Raw genomic sequence first — 18,863 nt, forward strand, 5'->3', positions numbered from 1 at the left:
TATAATATCCTAGTCTGTTCTCTGCTTGAAATTCCCAGTAATAGGATCATTCACTTCCTAATGAGACAGACCTTTCCATCTTTATGCTACTCTAATTGTTAGGAATTTCTTCAAAATCTTCCAAGGGGAGGACCACATAGAATAATAATATCTTGAGAACAGCCCTCACATCTTCCCATTGTTTTTTCTTCTTCAAGATAAACATCCCCCTTGGCTTCGACTAATCTTCATCAGTTATCAAGTAGAATTGATTCTACCGACACAACCTCTCTAATTTGACTAGTTGTCCTTCTCTGAATGAGCTCCATCTTGTTGCTATTTCCCTCCTAAAATATGGTACCCCAAACTGAACAGTTGGATATAGTCTAACCTAGGCAGATTACCATAAGATTTACAGCCTCCCACTTTCTGTTCTCATAGCCGAAGGTGACATTAGCTTCTTGGCTGCCATACCACAGTATGGATTCTTGTAGACTTCCCAATCCATTGAAAAACCCAGATCCTTTCCATGTATACTATTTCCTGATTACCTATCTCTTATACTACATCTATACAGTTGTTTTTTTAAGGCCAAAGTATAGGACTTTACATTTAACTTTATTAAACTGAATAATCTTGTTGAATGCAACCTGTCAATTCTTTTGGAATCTGATCCCTCCTAGCTTCTTGTTATCCCCAAACCTGATTAAGCATACTGTTTATAAACATGTGTGTGTGCAATTGAACAAATCCAGCCTTAGAGATAAACACAGTAGTTTACTTCTGCATTAAGCTGGAAGTCCTTTACTACCCCTAAAAGTACATTGGAGTGAAATTTGGAGTGAAAATTGCCTAATGATTTTTGTTCAGTTGTTTTTAGTCATATCGGATTCTTCTTGACCCCACTGGGGATTTTTGGGCAAAAATACTGGAGTGGTTTGCCATTTCCTTCTCCATCTCATTTTACAGATGAGGAAACGGAGGCAAACAGAGTTAAGTGACCTGGCCAGAGTCACACAGCTAATAGGTGGATGAGGCTAGATTTGAACTCTGGGCTTCATGGCACCAGGCCTGAGCCCTATCCTCTGTGCCACCTAGCTAGCTATACAGCTATACAAAAGGACCTCCATGGTAGTAAGCTTCTCATCATTACTGCTACCATTTTTTTTTCCTCTCCTTTACAAGCTCTTACAGTTTTATTTGTGGCCCCAACACTCACATTTAATTGCCCTCATCTAGATTACCACTGATCTCTTAATTGCCAAATCCAGTGGCCTTTTCTCAGGCTTCATGCTCCTTGATCTCTCTGATGAACTGAAACTCTTGACTATCCCCATCTCCTAATTCTTTTCCCCTAGGTTTTTATAACACTGTACTATCCTGGTTGCTCTGCCTCAGAGGATTGATATCCATATCCTATTCCTCTGGGCCTTCATCTTTTTTCCACATTCTTTCTCTTTGTGATCTTATCCGTTCACATGGAGGCTCTTTTGTATAGCTGTACAGCTAGGCAGTCAATTAATTGGATATTACTAGGCATCTACTGTGTACCTAGCATGGTGCTAAAGATACAAAGACAAAAGCAAAGCAGTCCTACTCTCTAATGGGGGAGTTAGCATGTTGAGAGAGGGAGGGAGGGAGAGAGGGAGGGGGAGAGAGAGAGAGAGAGAGAGAGAGAGAGAGAGAGAGAGAGAGAGAGAGAGGGGGGGGGGGAAGAGAGAGAGAGAGAGAGAGAGAGAGAGAGAGGCAGAGAGAGAGGGGGGGGAAGAGAGAGAGAGAGAGAGAGAGAGAGGAGAGAGAGAGAGAGAGAGAGAGAAGAGAGAGAGAGAGAGAGAGGCAGAGAGAGAGAGGCAGAGAGAGGGGGGGGGAAGAGAGAGAGAGAGAGAGAGAGAGAGAGAGAGAGAGAGAGAGAGAGAGAGAGAGAGAGAGAGAGAGAGAGAGGAGGAAGGGAGGGAGGGAGGGAGGGAGAGGATGGTAGAAAGAAGATGCAAAGGCAATCTTGGAGAGGAGGGAAACATACTAACTGCTAAGGGGAGCTAGGAAAGGACTTGTGCTAAAAGTGGCTGAGATGACTTAAGACCTGAAGAAAACTAGGGATTGTGTGAAGTGATATAGGGAAGGAGAACCTTTCAAATCTGAGAGCTGATCAGTGCAGTCAGAGACACTGAGGATGGAATTTCATTTATGGAGAACAGCAAGGGAGCCAGTGTGACTGGACCATAGAACATAGATGGGAGTCAAGTGGAAGAAGGTTGGAAAGATAGGATGAGACCTAGTTGTGGTGCCAAACAAGGTCATCGTGGAAGTAACAGGAAACCATTGAAGCTCATGGGGTGGAAGGGCAGGGAGGCAAGACAGTCAGATCCATGGTTTAGAAAATCACTTTGGCAGCAGTATGGAAGATGGTCTGGAATAGATACATTCTGTTTTAGACATGTTACTGTCTGTGCGATGCTTACAGAGATTAGCCTAGATGGTCCTGAAAAAATGTTTCCACTACATGATAGTAATGAAATAGCACATAAATAATGTTACTGTGTTAAAAGGTGACATAAGCTGTAAGGAGCTGTATTCGTCAGTAGTTCTAAATATTTAGCAGTTAGAGTTTCCTGGAATTCATATTATGTGTGGTCTGATTGATATACATGTTGTTCCGGTCCATAAACAGAAACCCTTTGGAAGGGGCTCAGGCTCATTTGGTTGAAGTCAAACCTGACGTTCTAACCTTTCGTCCTAAACACAGTTATTCTTGCTTTGCTCTGTAACCGTTAGAAATGACCTAAAAGGCTTAAGCTTTTGAAATCACCAAAGTTAAATAAGATCAGATTCCTGACGTGACCATTTCTAAAAATTTCATCAGACATATTGTTTGTTCTGAGCTGTTTGTTCGTTGTCTTCCCCCTTTAGACTAAGAGCTCCTTTGAGGGCAGGCGGTGATTTGGGTCCTTTCTTTGATCCGCTACCTAGCACAGACACAGTTCCAACATAGAGCTGGTCATTAATGATGCAAACATAGTCCCTATGCAAATGCCATTAACTCTCTCCCCCTACCAAAAGGAATAGATCCTGGTATGGTTGACATTTAGACATCCAAAGATTTTTAAGCATGACGTGGCCTCTTTCTCCCTGTCACTCAAAGCTAAAGTGGCCATTACCCCCTTTTTCTCTAAAGCCAGGCTGAAAACTGCAGTGGAATTTGGTAGGAATTGCTTTGAATGCCTTGCTACCTGAATGCAGCCATGTGATGACAGTAAAGTTGCCAGGCATGGCAGTCTTGGGGCCGTCGGTTCTCCCTGTGGCCAGAAAGGCAGCAGTCGTTGTCTCTCTGGTGGCAGCAGAGACCACCATCTGGGTGGGTGAGCTTCTCTGGGGGGGGGGGGGGGCTGCCTTTCACTTTTCCTTAGCCTCAGGAGTTGTAATCAATGAACTTCACAACTAACAGTTGATGGCAGTTGGTGACAGTCACTAAAGGTTATTATTTTTTAAATAAATGGGGTCCTTTTAAATCTGGGGTGCCAACTGTTTTAAAAAAATAAAAAAAAAAGGAGAACCAACTTAATTCCAAAAGCCAAAGACGTTTACCCATGAAATCCTATAACAATCAAAGATACCAGTCCTGGGGATGGGTTTAGCACAGATCAATTTCATATACTCTTCAGTCTGGCACTTTTTCTCTAGTGCCAGCCTCTATCACAGTATCCTGCACATAGTGGGCACTTAGCAAATGTTCACTGACTGACTGATTGACCAAATTCTAGGCCTCCCCTGTTTCAGCCCTGGAATTTTGCTAAAGCAGCCTAGTGCCTCATGGTGAAACGTGCCACTCAATGGCATCTGTGAACATCTGAATTATTGTACAACCCATAACTGCTTTTTCTTTTGACAAACAATTGTGTGGCAGGATTCTTAAACTCTTAGTGCAGAGAATTAAGGTATCTGGCTAAAGTACAAAGGAAATAATAAGGTAACAGACCTAATCCAAAACTATGGATAGCCCTGTGTTCATCTCTAAACTTACTTAGCTTAGCATGCAGGACCTGCACCTACTTTTCTTGGCCATTAAAGTCCATTAGAATGCATCAGAAAGGACCAAGGGCAAAGGGAAAGTGCTTATCTCAGGATAGGCTTAATTATCCTGGTCTCTTTTGGGGGGGGGGGGGTGGTGGAGGGGAAGTATCACAGGACTGAGCACAGTTGGCTTGGGTCTGAGGATTTTGAAGGACTTCAAATATCAAGAAGCTAGCTCCTTTTTCTCCATTGCTACCTGCCCTATCCAGCCAAAAATGGAAACATTTTATCATGTGCTCATTTTAGAGCTGGGAAGTTAATTTTAAAAATCATCTAAAAATCTTAAAAATTATGAGATGAGATTTTTTTTTTAATCCACATCCAGTTATACACTTTTCTTTTGCCCATAAGAATTGGTGTTGGAGATGATGAACCTCCAGCAAAGCCCAGGGAAAATCAGTTCCTTGAATAAGCTGACTTGATTAAAAACAACAACCACATTATGACCATTGTAATGGCAAAAATGTGCAAGTAGGCCACCCCCATCCTTCTTGCCCTGTTTGGCAATATTGCAGTTAAGAAAGAAAGTTTATAAGGTTTCATACTTACCCAAATTTATTTGGATTGGAAGTTTCATAAGGACAGTGGGTGTTCTTGGATATTTTCCTGTACTTTCTATTTGGGCTACAATGGGAATATGGAGGACACCAGATTTTTTTTCCTTTTTATATTTTTCCTGTGTGTGTGTGTGTGTGTGTGTGTGTGTGTGTGTGTGTGTGTGTGTGTGTGTGTCCTCCCTCAGCTAAGCTTTGGAGGGTTAGAGGAAGATATTAAATGAGCTGAACATTTTTTAAAAGCTTTGACCCTACTTTGAGTTTTGGTTTATGGCAAACCTGTCCCTAATCATTTGGATTTTGTGTTAAATGTTTCATTATTCGAATTGGGTATGTAGTTATATCTCACACTATAAGACACAACCCATAGAAAACTCAAGCAAGATGACAAGTCCAGGTTATTTGTGACTGAAGGACATCTTTGCCTAAGGACACCGATACTAAAATGCACACACCCACTTTTGAATTCCCAAAGCCTGAGCATTGACTTTTCTGAAACCCATCCAGAGATTCAGCTGATCCCACATGTGCTGGTTGGGGCTAGGGGGGTAAAAAAAAAAAGGTGTGAATGAACATTGGAAATCAAAACACGCTTTGAATTTGCTTTTTTTTCCAATTTCCTTCGATACTAAAGTTGCAATGATTAAATTTCCAGTCTCCCAGGCACCATCCACATTGTGTGTAGTAGGCAGTGTTAAACGTGAATAAATAATTTCACTTATTTCATTGTAGTCCTTCATATATGGGATTGAAGTTGCTTTCAAAAAATAAGATTCCTATGACCTAGCCTTAAAGGAGTATAACTGATTTATCGTCATTGTTTTGCTAACTGAAACACTAAAAAAAAGGAAAGAAAATATTACTAGTTGTAAAATGCTGCTTAATAAATACAGGAATTATCTCTGGCAAACTGATTTAAGACTGACTACCAAAGATAAATTCTCTAGGCTCCCTGAGGTTGTCAGGTTCTTAATTTGTGGTATGGAAAGCTTTGATTTTAAGGCCCTTATCTGCCCAGAGTGAAAGTACAGTCAAAGCAATTATTACTGAGGACAGAATAACTGTTGTTTATGGAAACTACCTTTTTTTTTTTCACATTAAGTGTGTCCAAAACTTTAAACTCTCTTTGCTAATGAAACCCAAGAAGGGGATTTATCAGTCAACATTAATTCTTAGCCTCTTCCAAATTAGGTTGACTAAGGAAACTGTGACCACCAGGATGTTGGAATCACTCCTATCTCCTTTTGATGTTTCCTGAAGTTTTGTGATGCTTTTCCTCATGAAAATATCAAATACTTTTATTCCCTCCCCCACTAAAATAAAAATTAAGACTTGTAAATGATCCATTATCACAACTACTGCTGGGAAAAATAGCCACAAATTTAGACTACCCGACCACCATCATCACACACATACATACACTCACGAGTACAATGAAAATGAAAAAAAGCCCAATCCAAATGGAAAGAATAACATTCAATGTTAAAAAATGAAATCTGGCCCAGGAAACAGTGGGAGGCAACAAGGGAAACATCAAGTCAAGAAAAATCATTGGCAATTTGTTCTGTCTCCTTTTAGACAAGTAACTAAATGAGATGTTCTTATGGACTCTCTTTACTTCTGCCATTTTCTTTGTAAAACTTGACTAAGTATTCTGGCTTTTTTAAATGTATATGAATAAATATCCTAATGGCATCATTCAGATTGGTTGAGGGGAGACAAATCTAGATAGGAGGGTCTTTTGAATAAGTTTATTGAATAAGCTTTGATATAGCTTGAGGGGAAAAAAAAAAACATGTGGAAGCTCTTGGTGAGATTGCCACTAGAAAAACAAAAGAGCTTTTGTGCTAACTCAGGTGAAGATGAGTCTGGCTCAAAAGCAGGAAAGGCTTCCATTGATACCTAAAGCATCATTTCAGGTATTCAGCAAAGAGAGCTAGTTAAGAGAAAGAAGAAAAACTCATTATAATTACATTTGACAACTGTAAAGATGCATCGTGGAAAACAATCCCAGAGTGCTTCCAGCATTCTTCCTTTTGTACTTTGTAGATTTCAGGTGGTCAATGAGAAATGCTGTGATGGTCTGCATAGTACAGAAATACAGGTGCTAGCAAATGCTGTGGCTCTCCCTGAAACAAAAGGCACGTTGCCCGCCTTTCAAAGGGAAGACAGCTTAAAAAAGGAAGAGTCAGTTGAGAAAATAACAGAGAAAAAAATACAAGTATCCCCAGTATTGGTGGGTGCTCTGTAAGAGACCTGGCACTTGAGCACCATTTAGTACTTGCTACTCTGCAGCAGGTATTTCCATAAAACTTCTGGAAGTCTCTAAGCATTGTTCCCTGAAGAATTTCATGTTTCTTTGGTCAGTTATTTGCTTCTTTTTGTCCCAAACTGAAATGTCAAATCAAATCCACCAGCATTTATTAGACTCCTACTATGTGCCAGGCACTATGCTAACTTCTAGGGGATACCAAAGAGGGCAAGAGTCATCCTTGCCCTCAAGAAACTTTCATTATAATAGGGAAGGCTGCTCATAAATGAATGAGCAGATACAAATTAGATGAAAAGTAATCTGAAGAGAAGTAGGGTATGTGGGAGGACTGGGAAAGACTTCAGCAGATGATAGGATATGAACTAAGATTTAAAGGAAGCAGAGAAGCCAGAAAACAGAGGCGAGAAGGGAAAGCATTAGAGGCATGAGGCCAGTTGAAAAGGTACAGAAACAAGAAATGTCATGTTGCAAGAATAGCAAGTTGCCAGTGTCATAGGATCTCAGAGTACAATTGTTGTGGTTGAGACATTTAAGTCATGTTTAACTCTTCATGACCACAGTTGAGGCAAATACTAGAGGGGTTTTGCTATTTCCTTTTCCATCTTATTTTACAGAAAAAGAAACTGAGGCAAACTGGGACTTTCCTAGGGTCACATAGCTAGTTTCTGAGACTGGATTTGAACTCAGGTCTTCCTGACTCTGGCCTGGCCCTCTATCCACTGAGCCACCTAGCTTCCATAGAGAAGGAAATAAAGTATAAGACTGGCAAGTCTGGAAGGGGGCAGGTTTTGAAGAACTGTGAAAATCAAATAAAAGACTTTTTTATATTTGATCCTGAAAGTACTAGGGAGCCACTGGAATTCATTGAATAGAGGAGGTGACATGGTCAGACCTCTGCTTTAGAAAAATCACTTTAGCAGCTATATGAAGGATGAATTGGAGTGAAAAGATGGCTTGAGCCTTAGAGGACATACTTTCCTACAAGGTCAAAGCACTTTGTAAAACTTAAAGCACTATAGAAATGATCGCTGGATCGTTATGTACTATGATTCTCATCTATTTGGATATCTCCTCCATCAAGGAAAATTTTGAGCCATTCATAATTTTTCATCCTGTGTAATTTATGGTTTTGTTCTCAAGCATCTTCAAAGGGGCCCCATCAGTCTTGAATGGGGACAACAGAACAGTTCTACTACGTTTGTTCCCCCACTCTGCTCAAAAAGCCCTCTCCTTCCCCAATTATACATCTTTTTGATGATTTCCCTCATGTTCTTTCATCAGTGGAAATAGTCTACAACCTTCTGGAACCTGCCTTGCCTCTGTCTGTTGCCTTTTAGGTCATCCTCTTCTTTGATTCTTCTAAGATTGTGGTGTCTCGAGATTGGGCCATACTGGGAGAGTATTTGTGCTAAAGGGATGGGGATCCTAAAAGTGTCATCTGGCCTTCTCTTTTCTTTGATCCAATCGGATAATATTTGCAGAGTGCTTATGTAGCACAGTGCCTAGACCATGGCATAGACACCCTATCATCTTTATTAATATATTCTCAGGTACAAATCCTAAATAGCCATAAATATTAGGGCTGTGTGTTTATTCTGATACCTCTTTACAAATAATGTTTTCCATCACTCATGCATGTCTGCACTCACACCACTGAATTTTCCTTGACCTTCCTTCCCTCTTCTCAGTTTTAATCGAGGCCACATTTCAGGCAGCATCAGCATTCCCTTCAACACCGCATTTACTGCCGAAGGGGACCTCTCCCAGGGCCCTTCCACTGCCATGCTCCAGAATTTCAAAGGGAAAGTTATTGTCATTGTGGGAAATGTGGCAAAACATACAGCAGAGGTAAGTTGACCCCTGAATGACACATCCATACCTGTGAATTTTCTTCTCTCCCTGTTATAGGCTTTCAGGAAGTCTGCTTCCCAAGAGTCACAAGTAAAATAAAGTTTTGAAGACAGGTTTTACTTAAAAAGAAAACTATATTCTATTTTTCAGTATTCAGTATCAAGATGAGGAGTGGGTTTCTTTCCTGCCTGCTTTCTGAATTCTCAAGGCAGGGGTCTGTTATTATTGAGAGAAGCCTGAACAGCAGTCATCATAAAAGAAGATGGACCTTGAGGGCTTGGGAAAGACCGACTCCTACAACAGGTCTCTGGTGCCTTTCTGTGAAGGGACTCAGCTAATGGTAGATTGAAGATGAAACCTCTGAAGTCAGAGTTGTTCTTTATCGTAGATTCAGAGATTTCTCACGAGGGTCACTGGAATAAAATTAACTATTCAGGAATCAGGTCTTTACAAAATGAAGATGGCCATTAACTTGTGTCTTTGTCCAAATGGCACAGTCTAGTGATGCAGACGATGGGGGTAATTTGCATCTGGAATTCTCCTGGCCAGAGGCCATTTCAAACAAGCACAGCGTCTTCTTAGGGGCACAGGCCATGGGAAGCTTTGTCTCACATTCTTCATGTAGAACCCAGTGCCCATTGGCCCCCATGATGGATCTTGTTGACTGGGTGTACAGAGCAGTATGACCTATGGATTCTAGTGAGAGATTTGAAGTGACAAATGCCTTCCTTCATCCACAAAGGCTATCGTCAGGACCCTTCACTGTAAACCCAACTGTTTCACGAGTAGTCATGAATATCTCATAGAGTATATATCCAGCTTAATGTTGCATCTTACATAAATTAGAGGAAACGGAAGCTATAGGTTGGTATTTAGAGTCAACCAAGTAGCTCAGTGGATAGAAATGGGCCTAGAGTGAGGAAGTTGTAAAAAAATAGACTCGAATACAGGACTACAATCCCCACGAGCCTTTGCTCCACTTCCCCAGAATGCCTTGTAATCTCACCTGGGCCGAGATCGAGAAGGTATTTAAGCTGATTCAAAGGCTTTTGAGGCTCTCTTGGCTCTTTTTGGACTTCTGTTTTGGAGCAGGCGGTCTCTTGTGTGATGTGAGGTTATTTTGTCTAGGCCTCTGGCCTAGGCACATGTTTCTTACTTGTATATTCTTTAATCTTTAACCTTTAATAATAAACCTCTAAAAAATATAATACTCCTTGCAGAGAGAAACTAATTTCTACCTGCCTCAGTCTCCCCATCTCCCCTAAATTTTAATCTTTACAAAGTTCAGAGTTGAGATTTTACCTCAGACCCTGTATGACCCTGGACAAGTAATTTAACCACTGTAAAAATAGGGGGAAAAAATAATCACACCTACTTCCAAGGTTGACACAAAGATAAACTGAGATAATATTTAGAGTGCTTAATAAGCCTTAAAGCACTATATAAAGACTATTATTATTGTTGTTGTTTTATACAGAAATGTTCAGATTAGTGCAATAAGCACTCCAGCCTCTTCAAACCTACTTTCTACTTCAGGGGATATCAATGTATTTTTCCTAAAGAGAGATAAATAGAAGCATGGGTTTAATTACTTATAAAATGCTATTTGATGTCATAATATGGGACAATGGAAAGAATACTGGCTCTGGAATCAAAGGGCCTAGGTTCAACTACCCCCTTTTATGTTTAATAGCTGAGTGACTTTGGATAAGTTACTTAAACTCCTTGAGTCTCAGGCTCCCCACTTAAATTGGAACTAGATGGCCTTCCAAATCAACCAGTATTTATTAGGCACCTAGTGTATTCCAGACTCATTGCTAAGTCCTAGGCATTCAAAGAAAAGCAAACCAAAAACCAGGCCCAGCCTTCTGAGAGCTCCCAATCGTATTAGGGATGAACAACATGCATATAACTGTATGTGAACAAGATATAGTCTAGATTGGTTGGAGATCATCACAGAGATAAGGCACTAGCATTAAGGGGACTGGAAAAGAGAGATCTGAGCTCAGTTTTGAAGGAAGCCAGGAGGTAGAGATCCGGAGGGAGAGAATTCTGTGCTGGGGGGAATCAGTAAAGATGTCCAGAGCAAAGAGATGGAGATATGCTGTTCAAGAAACATCAAGGAGGTTGTTGGCAGCAGCTCAAAGAGTGCACGGAGGGGAATGAGGTAGAAGAATGCTTAGAAAGGTAGCAAGGAACCAAGTGACAAAAGGCTTTAAAAGCCAAAAGGGTGTCTTTATATTCAATCCTTTAGGCAATGGGGAACCCCTGGAGTTTATTGAGTAGAGGAGGGGGAAAGGGGCCTCCAAACCTGTGCAAATGAAAGATTTCAGAGTCTAGTTCAGCTTGCTCTGCCTTCCAGCCCTCAACCTCTAATTTCCTAAAGTTTGCCAAAGGTGGAGTCTGCACCTCCTCTACAGGTGGATGTCCTAGCCAGCACCAGTTACGTGGGATGCCTTGATTTGAAGGAAGTAAAAACAATTCTGAACTGAAATCCGGCCTTGGCTGCTGAAAGACAACTAGCTTGAAAAGCCTAGTCGAGTGCTATGAAGAGATGCCAGCCCTAGGCATTGTGATGACAAATTAAGATTGCAAAAGATTGCAATTGCTAAGTCCAGATTTGGGCCTGGGGATTTTTTTGCTAGCAAGACAGGAAGCACTGGTGTTCATTCTTCTGGTTTTAGCTCCTTGGAAAGTTACTGGTTTGAAAAGAAGCAAGTGCAAGTCAAATGTGGTTTAGTCATTGAGAATTTACAAGTGGCCCAATGGCTCCTGGAAACTAGAGGAAAGAATAAATGAGCCATTTGTTTGGTGGACACCTGCAGGTAATTATAGACACCTGTTTGCCAGGAGAATTCTGTAGGAGGCTCCGGCTTTTATAATATAGTTAGAGAGAAACTGCTCTTAAATGACCAAATGTGTTAGAAGTTGGAACTTACAAGGACCAGAAGGAATAGTCTGTCAGCAGACAAGCACTTACTGTGTGCCAGGCTTTCTGCTAAGTGCTGGGGATACTAAGAAAAGGTAACTATGGGAATTACTACTTATTAATGTGACTAACTCAGATTCACTATAATTAGACAGTATTTGACATCATGATAATTATGCCTCCACTGACTACTTTGCCTAATTTAAATTGATTTCCTGTGAGGCAGGGGGACCATCTGTGTTCAATCTAGTCTCTACTTCACTGTCTGCATGGCCCAAAGCAAGTCATTTAATTTCCAGAAGGGAGGAAGGGAGAAAGAAAAGAAGAAGGAAGAAAGAGAGGAGAGAAGAGGGGAAAAAGAGAAAGGAAGAGAGAGAAATAAAGAAGGGAAAGAGAAAATAGGAAGGAGAAAGGCAGGAAAAAGAAAGGGGGTGAGAGAGAGGAAGAAGAGATAGGGAGAGGGAAGGAGAGAGGGGGGAAAAGGAGAGAGGGGAAAGAGAGGAGAGGGAAAGAAGGAGAAAAGAGGAGAGAGAGAAAGAGAAGGGAGAGGGGCAGAGAGAGAGATGGTCAAACAAGTATTTCTCAAGCACATGCACTGTGCTAAGCATTTTACACATACCTCATTTGAGAACACCCAGCTGCCTCTAATCAGCAGGTACTAATGTGCTCTGATAGAGGGAGTTGTTCATTGGGAGCTCGCTGCACCCAAAACATCTAAAGTTCAGTTAAAAAAAAAAAACAAAAAACAATGTAAGGCACTGGTTCACTTAGGAAGAGCACTGCCTTTCCTCTGCATCTGCCAGGCCCCCTTTTTGGATCTCATTCATCAGGCCTGGGGACAGTGGGCTGGCTCTCCTTCAGTGACACACCGAGGAGACCCTTAGACTCTCCCATGGCTCCTCCAGACAAAGCCCAGTTCTCAGGCAGAGAAGGGAAGAGCTGGGGTGACAAAGACCCTAGGTTAATGCGGCGCTCCTATGGAGAGGCTGCCCACGGTCAGGATTAAGTTGTTCTAAATCCGGCTCCATCAGTAAACCCCTTAATTTCCCTCACCCGAAAGGTTAAAGGAAGCAGTGAGCTAATGTTTAATCAAGCATGCCTGAATGTGCCATGAGCAAGATTCTATTAGCATAAAGGAAAGCTGAGTTCAGAACAGAATATCCTTAAGTATGCACAGTTTATTCTTGAGCCCATGGAATGCTGCTTATTGCTTGCAGGGTGAACTAAATCTTGCTTCGCTCTCTGTGGCTGCTAGATAAGGAGTGAAATTAAATTGACAGGCCAAATAGATGTTAGATGTGGGAAGAGTGAGAAATGTAAAAAGGAGTACGAAAGCATTTCCAAGTCTAATTGTGCCACTTTTTAAATGAAAGAAATGGCAGAATCTCCCACTTATATTAGTGCAGAGATAAGGATCTGCCTCAAACTCGGATGGGAAACTGCTTCTCTGGTTGCTAGACCTGAGTCAGATTTCCTGGATGGAGAGGAAAATGTTCCAAAACATACCTCCATGCCTGCCTTGAAAAGCTGCAGGTTGAGGAATCAGTCTTGGACAGCCTGTGAGAAAGGCTGGGCAATAACTGATAGGTCTTTGGAATCAGTGGAGAAGGGTTGGGACGGAGACATCCATCCATTGGATCCATCTGCTTAGAACAGGTCAGCTCTGGTAGCTTATCAGATTTGCCCAATAAAAGTACCATTTTGATCTCTTTTTTTTTTCTCTTTATATTAATTAGACCTCAAGGAATTCCCAAGAAAGCTTGGCCCAGCTACAGAGCATATTGCCCAGGCTTGGTTGTTTCAAAAAGGAGCCCACCATTTTCCTGAATTTAACTCTTCAAGACATGACTTTTAATTTTAGTGAAATATCTGATCCAAAAAAAGGTCAGGCTATTTTATTTTCAGCCAAGTAGTCATCCGCTATGCTGCCCTTGGCCCACTCTCAACCCCAGGTCAAGCTCTCAGATTTCTCAGATCTACAAAAAGCCTCACAGTGACTCTTCTGATGCCATCTCGTCATTTCCCAGAAGTAAATTAAAACTGTTAGCATGAATGATGACAGCATAGAAACATGCATAGTGAGCTCTCTATAATAATTAGCCCCTCAATTCTTTTTTTACTGTGGGAAAAGAAGATATAGCTGGATACAACTCGGTGGGGCAGAACCAAATGAATCCTTCCCTCAGTGTTTTTGTAACTACCGTGAGGCCTTAAACTCCGCGTCATTATGTGGACTTCGGGGCTGCTCCTAAAACCTCCAAAAGCTGTTGTTTATGCTTTACCTAGATAATTTGGGGGTTACTGGGCCATGCAGGTTCAATCTTCACCAGGATATATCATTCAAAATGTTATCTCCGAAAGAGATGGGCAGAAAGAATCTTTGCTTTCACACAGTCTTGTCACCCCTTTGGGACAGTTCCTAGTTTAGCTCATCCTTAAAATGTCACATCCTTGGCACAAAATCAATGTCTTTCTTTCCTCATTAAAGCAATGCCTTGTCTAGGTGGGTGTGATGGCCAATTGCAGAAGTGAGCCATCAGCGCCGCCCTTGCTATCTATCCTTGTCTTTGGAGAACCTGCTTGTGATTACAGGCAGGGAAGATTCTTCTATCTGACCTTTGGAAACTGAATCCAAATTTGGGGCATGAAGAGGTAGAAGAGACTGGAGGAGCACACTTGGGAAATCAGTAAAATGTGAACTTTGGGAGGTTTTATGTTAAATACAGGGAAATTCAGAATGAAGAGGGTATGTTATTACAGTTAATGGCAATAAAATAAATTACCCTTGACCCCTGTTGTCTGGCCCTTGCAGTTCTTCTGTCTAAGACAGAAGTCAAGGGTTTAAAAACAATAAAGTAAAATGAATTCCCAAGGTGAGAGGCGATATGTAGTGGTAGGATCAGAATGACACAAATTTTAGGGGAGACACCCATCTGCATTGATATAAAGTCTCTAGACCAATTAAATCACATGTCTGCCCACCCCACCACCCCTACCAAAAAAAAAAAACAAAAAAAAAACGAAGCTATTCCTAGATTGCTTTATTCTAGTGAATAGAGACTCTAATATCATCCTGGGTTATTTTGTTTGAAATTTCCTTTTCTCTGTGATAACAGTTTCTTTCCTTCCTGCCTTTCCCTTGATTCCTGATCCCAGGTGCACCTCACTGTATGGCATGTAGTGATCACTCATGCATTGCTTTGCCTTGATGCATTTCATTTGCCTCAGGAAAAAACAGGTTTCTCTCTCCTTCCTCTCCCTACAACCTAATCTCCCTCTTCTCTCCCTTTCCTCTTCCTTCCTGCCTCAGGCTTTTTCTTTCTCTTTGTTCTCTGAGACTTATTCTCATTAACCTGCTGGGGACAATTTTGTGGTCAAGGCAGGAAAAAAGCAAAGAGCCTCTTCTAGGGGGCTTTGGAAATTTCAGAGAGTGAGCATATTTGTTGTCCCAAGGACAAACCTCTCTGGCTCCAGATAGTATCTAGCCAGCTCTTCAGCTTAATAGGACACTTTCAAGCTACTTTGTATGAGATCTTTTACCTGTCAGGAAGTTTCCTGGAACCCTCTGTAGCCATTCCTTTAAGTACTTAGCTGCTGAAGAATGAAACTTGTTTCACCTTTATCAGTCAAGTATGCAAGGAATTCCTCTTCATCTTGATAGACTTGTAAGCATTTGCTGTGGTTAAACTTTTAGCTTTCCTTCTAACTTTTTCCTTTCTTTTCAACAAATAATAATGTTCCCTGGGTTGACCTCAGACCATTTCTGTATTAATGGAACTTGGAATCAGTAAACCTCATCAGAGGATTATGGGTAAAAATTCAAACTCTATCAATCTCATTCAAAATCTGGCCAATGAAGGAAAATAGCTTACTGTGGGAAAACAAGGTTCCTGGGCCTTTAGTTTTTTAGAAGTGTCATGAAATGAAAAACAAGTAACTGGCCAAGTTTTACAGTATGAGGGCCTTAGAACTCTCCTAAAATGAAATATTGGATTTATAATATTACAGTGACAAAGCAGTCTAAAATCTTTCTTTAAGAATCTCTTTCCAAACTTTCACAAAAGCTGCTGAGTCACTTTCTGCAGACCTAATGGTCTCTGGCCCTATTTTCATGACATAAAACATGATGTAGGTTATCCTGTCTCAATATGTGTTATTCCACATGCCCACCCTGCCCTCCTCAGCCCACCATTTAATTACTCTTTACCACAGGAATGTCTGTAGAAGAATGAGAAACTAACCATCCTTGCCCTCTCTGTCAACCTGAAGAGAGTCAGGACTTGGCTTGAATCCATCACCATTCTGCTGGGTTTTGTTACTTAGATCTTTAGTGTATACATTCTTTGCAGAGTATCGTACACGTGATGTAATTTGACCAATGTTTGCAGGCACATTTGGGTTTACCACCCCAAGTAGGCAAGTATAAACAAAGATTGATAAATTATCTTGGGTGGTTGTCAGTGTCTAAGTTCCATAGATCAACTGGAAATATACTGTGAGGTTCATTCTGGCTCCTGATACACGATGGTACTGAGTCAGTGAAGGTCTGACCCACAGTGTGCCCTCAGAAGAGGCTTATCTTCTCATGTAAGGCTGTGCAACGTGTTTTTTATTAGAATGAGAAATATTTGCAGGACAACTTTTTCTAGCACATTGTAAAATGAAATCTGCAACTAAAGCCCCACCATCAAATTTAGGATTCCTTCATGCTTATCAGCATAAAAGGTTTCCACACCTCTTGCTGGGAGCACTAGTTTGAAAGTATAAGTCAGGATAATAGTAATAATAATAATAGCATCTAACATTCAGTAAGCACTCATTTTGCTAAGTACAGAAAATCAAGACAGTCTCTCATCTCAAAGAACTATGTCTCCTTGGAGACTATGGGGGAGACAACATGCAAACAACTATATATAAACAAGACATGCAGGATAAATAGTCACTGAGGGAAGGTACTAGAATCAAGGCCTAGGAAAGACTTATTTAGAAGGACATGTTTTTTAGACAAGACTTGAAGCAAGCTGAAGAAAGGGAGAATTCCAAAAACTGGATGGAGGGCTGGTAAAAAAGAAAGGAGGCAGGAGATGAAGTGTCCCGTATAAGGAAGATCAAAGACAGCAATGTCACTTGAGGTTTCTCATCTCTTAAGACATCATGGAGAAACTTTAAGCAATATATTTTAATAAAACTAATATTCAGTGCCAATATAAATACATGCAGGTCTTAAAAACTAGAGTAGCTTGTGAATATGGATTTGGTATTAGATTGTACATCCATTTTCAGAGAAACAGCCCAGGTAAGAAGGCTCTTTATTAAGAGATCAAGGAATCTCAGCAGTCATCCACGCCAATCTCTACCATCTTTTAAACTGAAGTCCAAGAAGATAAAGTCAACATTTGTTATTAAGTGCTCACACCAGTTTTAATATCAGAGGTGGGATTTGAACCCAGGCCTTGTGACTCTTACCATTGTACCATACTGCTTCCAGTTGGTCACAAGCTAAAGGAATTTTTTGACCCCAGCAACTCATCAAACTAAGCCAAGGAGAGTGTGTACACATCAGTGAAACCATAGATCCTTGAGGTATTGAATGAAGGAAAGAGACATCTCACACCACAGCCTAACCTCAAAACCATTTGGGGCAAGACTGTTTTCAGTGTTTGGAGCTATAAAACTTTATTGCAATTTGCTCTATTCTGAACTTCATAACTGACTCAAAACTACCAGAATAGCTGCTCTTAATAGTAAATTCTTCCAACCTCCTTACTACTGACTGGCCCAAAGGTCACACAGGTAGAGAAGGTAAGAACCCTATTCTCTGGATTCTAAATCCCTTTCCAGATCACAATTTATCTAATCTGGCAGAGGACTCTTGATCATGTCCTCCTAATGAAGTCTACAACATTCTAGGGATCTCCCTCTGGATCACAGGATATTACTTGTGTAACAAACAGATTGCCCAACAGTTTTCCTGCCATCTTGGTACATGACTGGCTCAGTTCCTTGCCCAAGCATAGATCATCTCTTTTTATTCAATTTGTGAATAGTTTTTGTTTTTTACTGATAATTTGTTATTGGCTACCATATTTCCCTTTGGGTAACCCACATCTTTAATTCTTTTTTTTTAATTGAAAATTTAATTAATCTAGAATATTTTTCCATGGTTACAAGATTTATATTCTTTCCCTGCCCTCATCCAAACCCCCTTCCATAGCCAGCGCACAGTTCCTCTGGGTTTTACATGTGTCATTGATCAAGACTCATTTCTATAATGTAATTCTTTAGAAACTATGATAGTCTATGATTCACAGGCATATAGCAGTATAGTAGGCTGAGAGGTGATGAACGCCAAACTAAAGTTGTGACTCTGTGAGTAAAATGAACAAGTCTGGTAGGAGTGATTTTATGGAGGTAGAAATACCAAGATTTGGCTGGTTGGATATGTATAGTGAGGAAGATTGAGACAGCTAGGTGACTTAGTGGATAGAGCATTGGGCTTAGAGTCAGGAAAACCTGATTTCAAATTCAGCCTCACTTACCAGCTTTGTGACCCTGGGCAAGTGATGTAACTTCTATTTGCTTTAATCTACTGGAGAAGGAAATGGCAAACCACTTTGGTATCTTTGCCAAGAAAACCCTATGACATTATGGTCAAGAGTTGAACATGACTAAACAACTAAACAACAAGAAGAGAGGGAGACTGAGGAAAGAGATTGAATCTAGTGCCATGGTTATTTATGATCTGGGAGAGTGGAAGAATGGTAATAGTGGGGGCATTGAGAAGAGAGTTGGCAAGGAAAAAAGATCATGAGTTCTATTTTGGATAGGTTGAATTTGAGGTGTTTCCAGGACATTCAGTGTGAACTGTCCATTGGGCAATTGGGAATTCAGGACTAAAGCTTAGAGGAGAGACTCATTAGAATGTGAGATCCTTGGGGACCAGGGCCATGTTTTTAACCTCTCTTGGCATAATGACTGGCACATAAGTACTTCATAAATGGCCAGCTGATTTTAGGGCTGGATATGGAAATGTGGGGATGATCTGCATAGAGAGGTTAACTGAACCCCTGGGAGCTGATGCAAGTGACTGAAATGTTGTGTAAACAGAGAAGATAAGAGGATCCAGGTCAGGACCTTTGGGAAGTGTGACATGGATAATGAACCAGGAAAGGAAACTGAAGAAAAATAGACAAAGTAGGAGGAGAACCAA

At 40.9% G+C, this 18,863-nt stretch overlaps 1 protein-coding gene across 2 annotated transcripts in view; it reads left to right on the forward strand.

Moving 5' to 3' along the window:
- Positions 1–18,863, forward strand: part of TBCK (TBC1 domain containing kinase) — a 270,070-nt gene that overhangs the window by 241,083 nt on the left and 10,124 nt on the right. For both annotated transcript variants that reach the window (XM_007495831.2, XM_001363355.4), the window contains exon 25: positions 8,562–8,721. In XM_007495831.2, coding sequence (XP_007495893.1) covers positions 8,562–8,721 — 160 coding nt within the window. The remainder of the gene's footprint in view (positions 1–8,561; positions 8,722–18,863) is intronic.

This window comes from Monodelphis domestica, chromosome 6 (assembly GCF_027887165.1).
Source record: "Monodelphis domestica isolate mMonDom1 chromosome 6, mMonDom1.pri, whole genome shotgun sequence".
NCBI lineage: Eukaryota > Metazoa > Chordata > Mammalia > Didelphimorphia > Didelphidae > Monodelphis > Monodelphis domestica.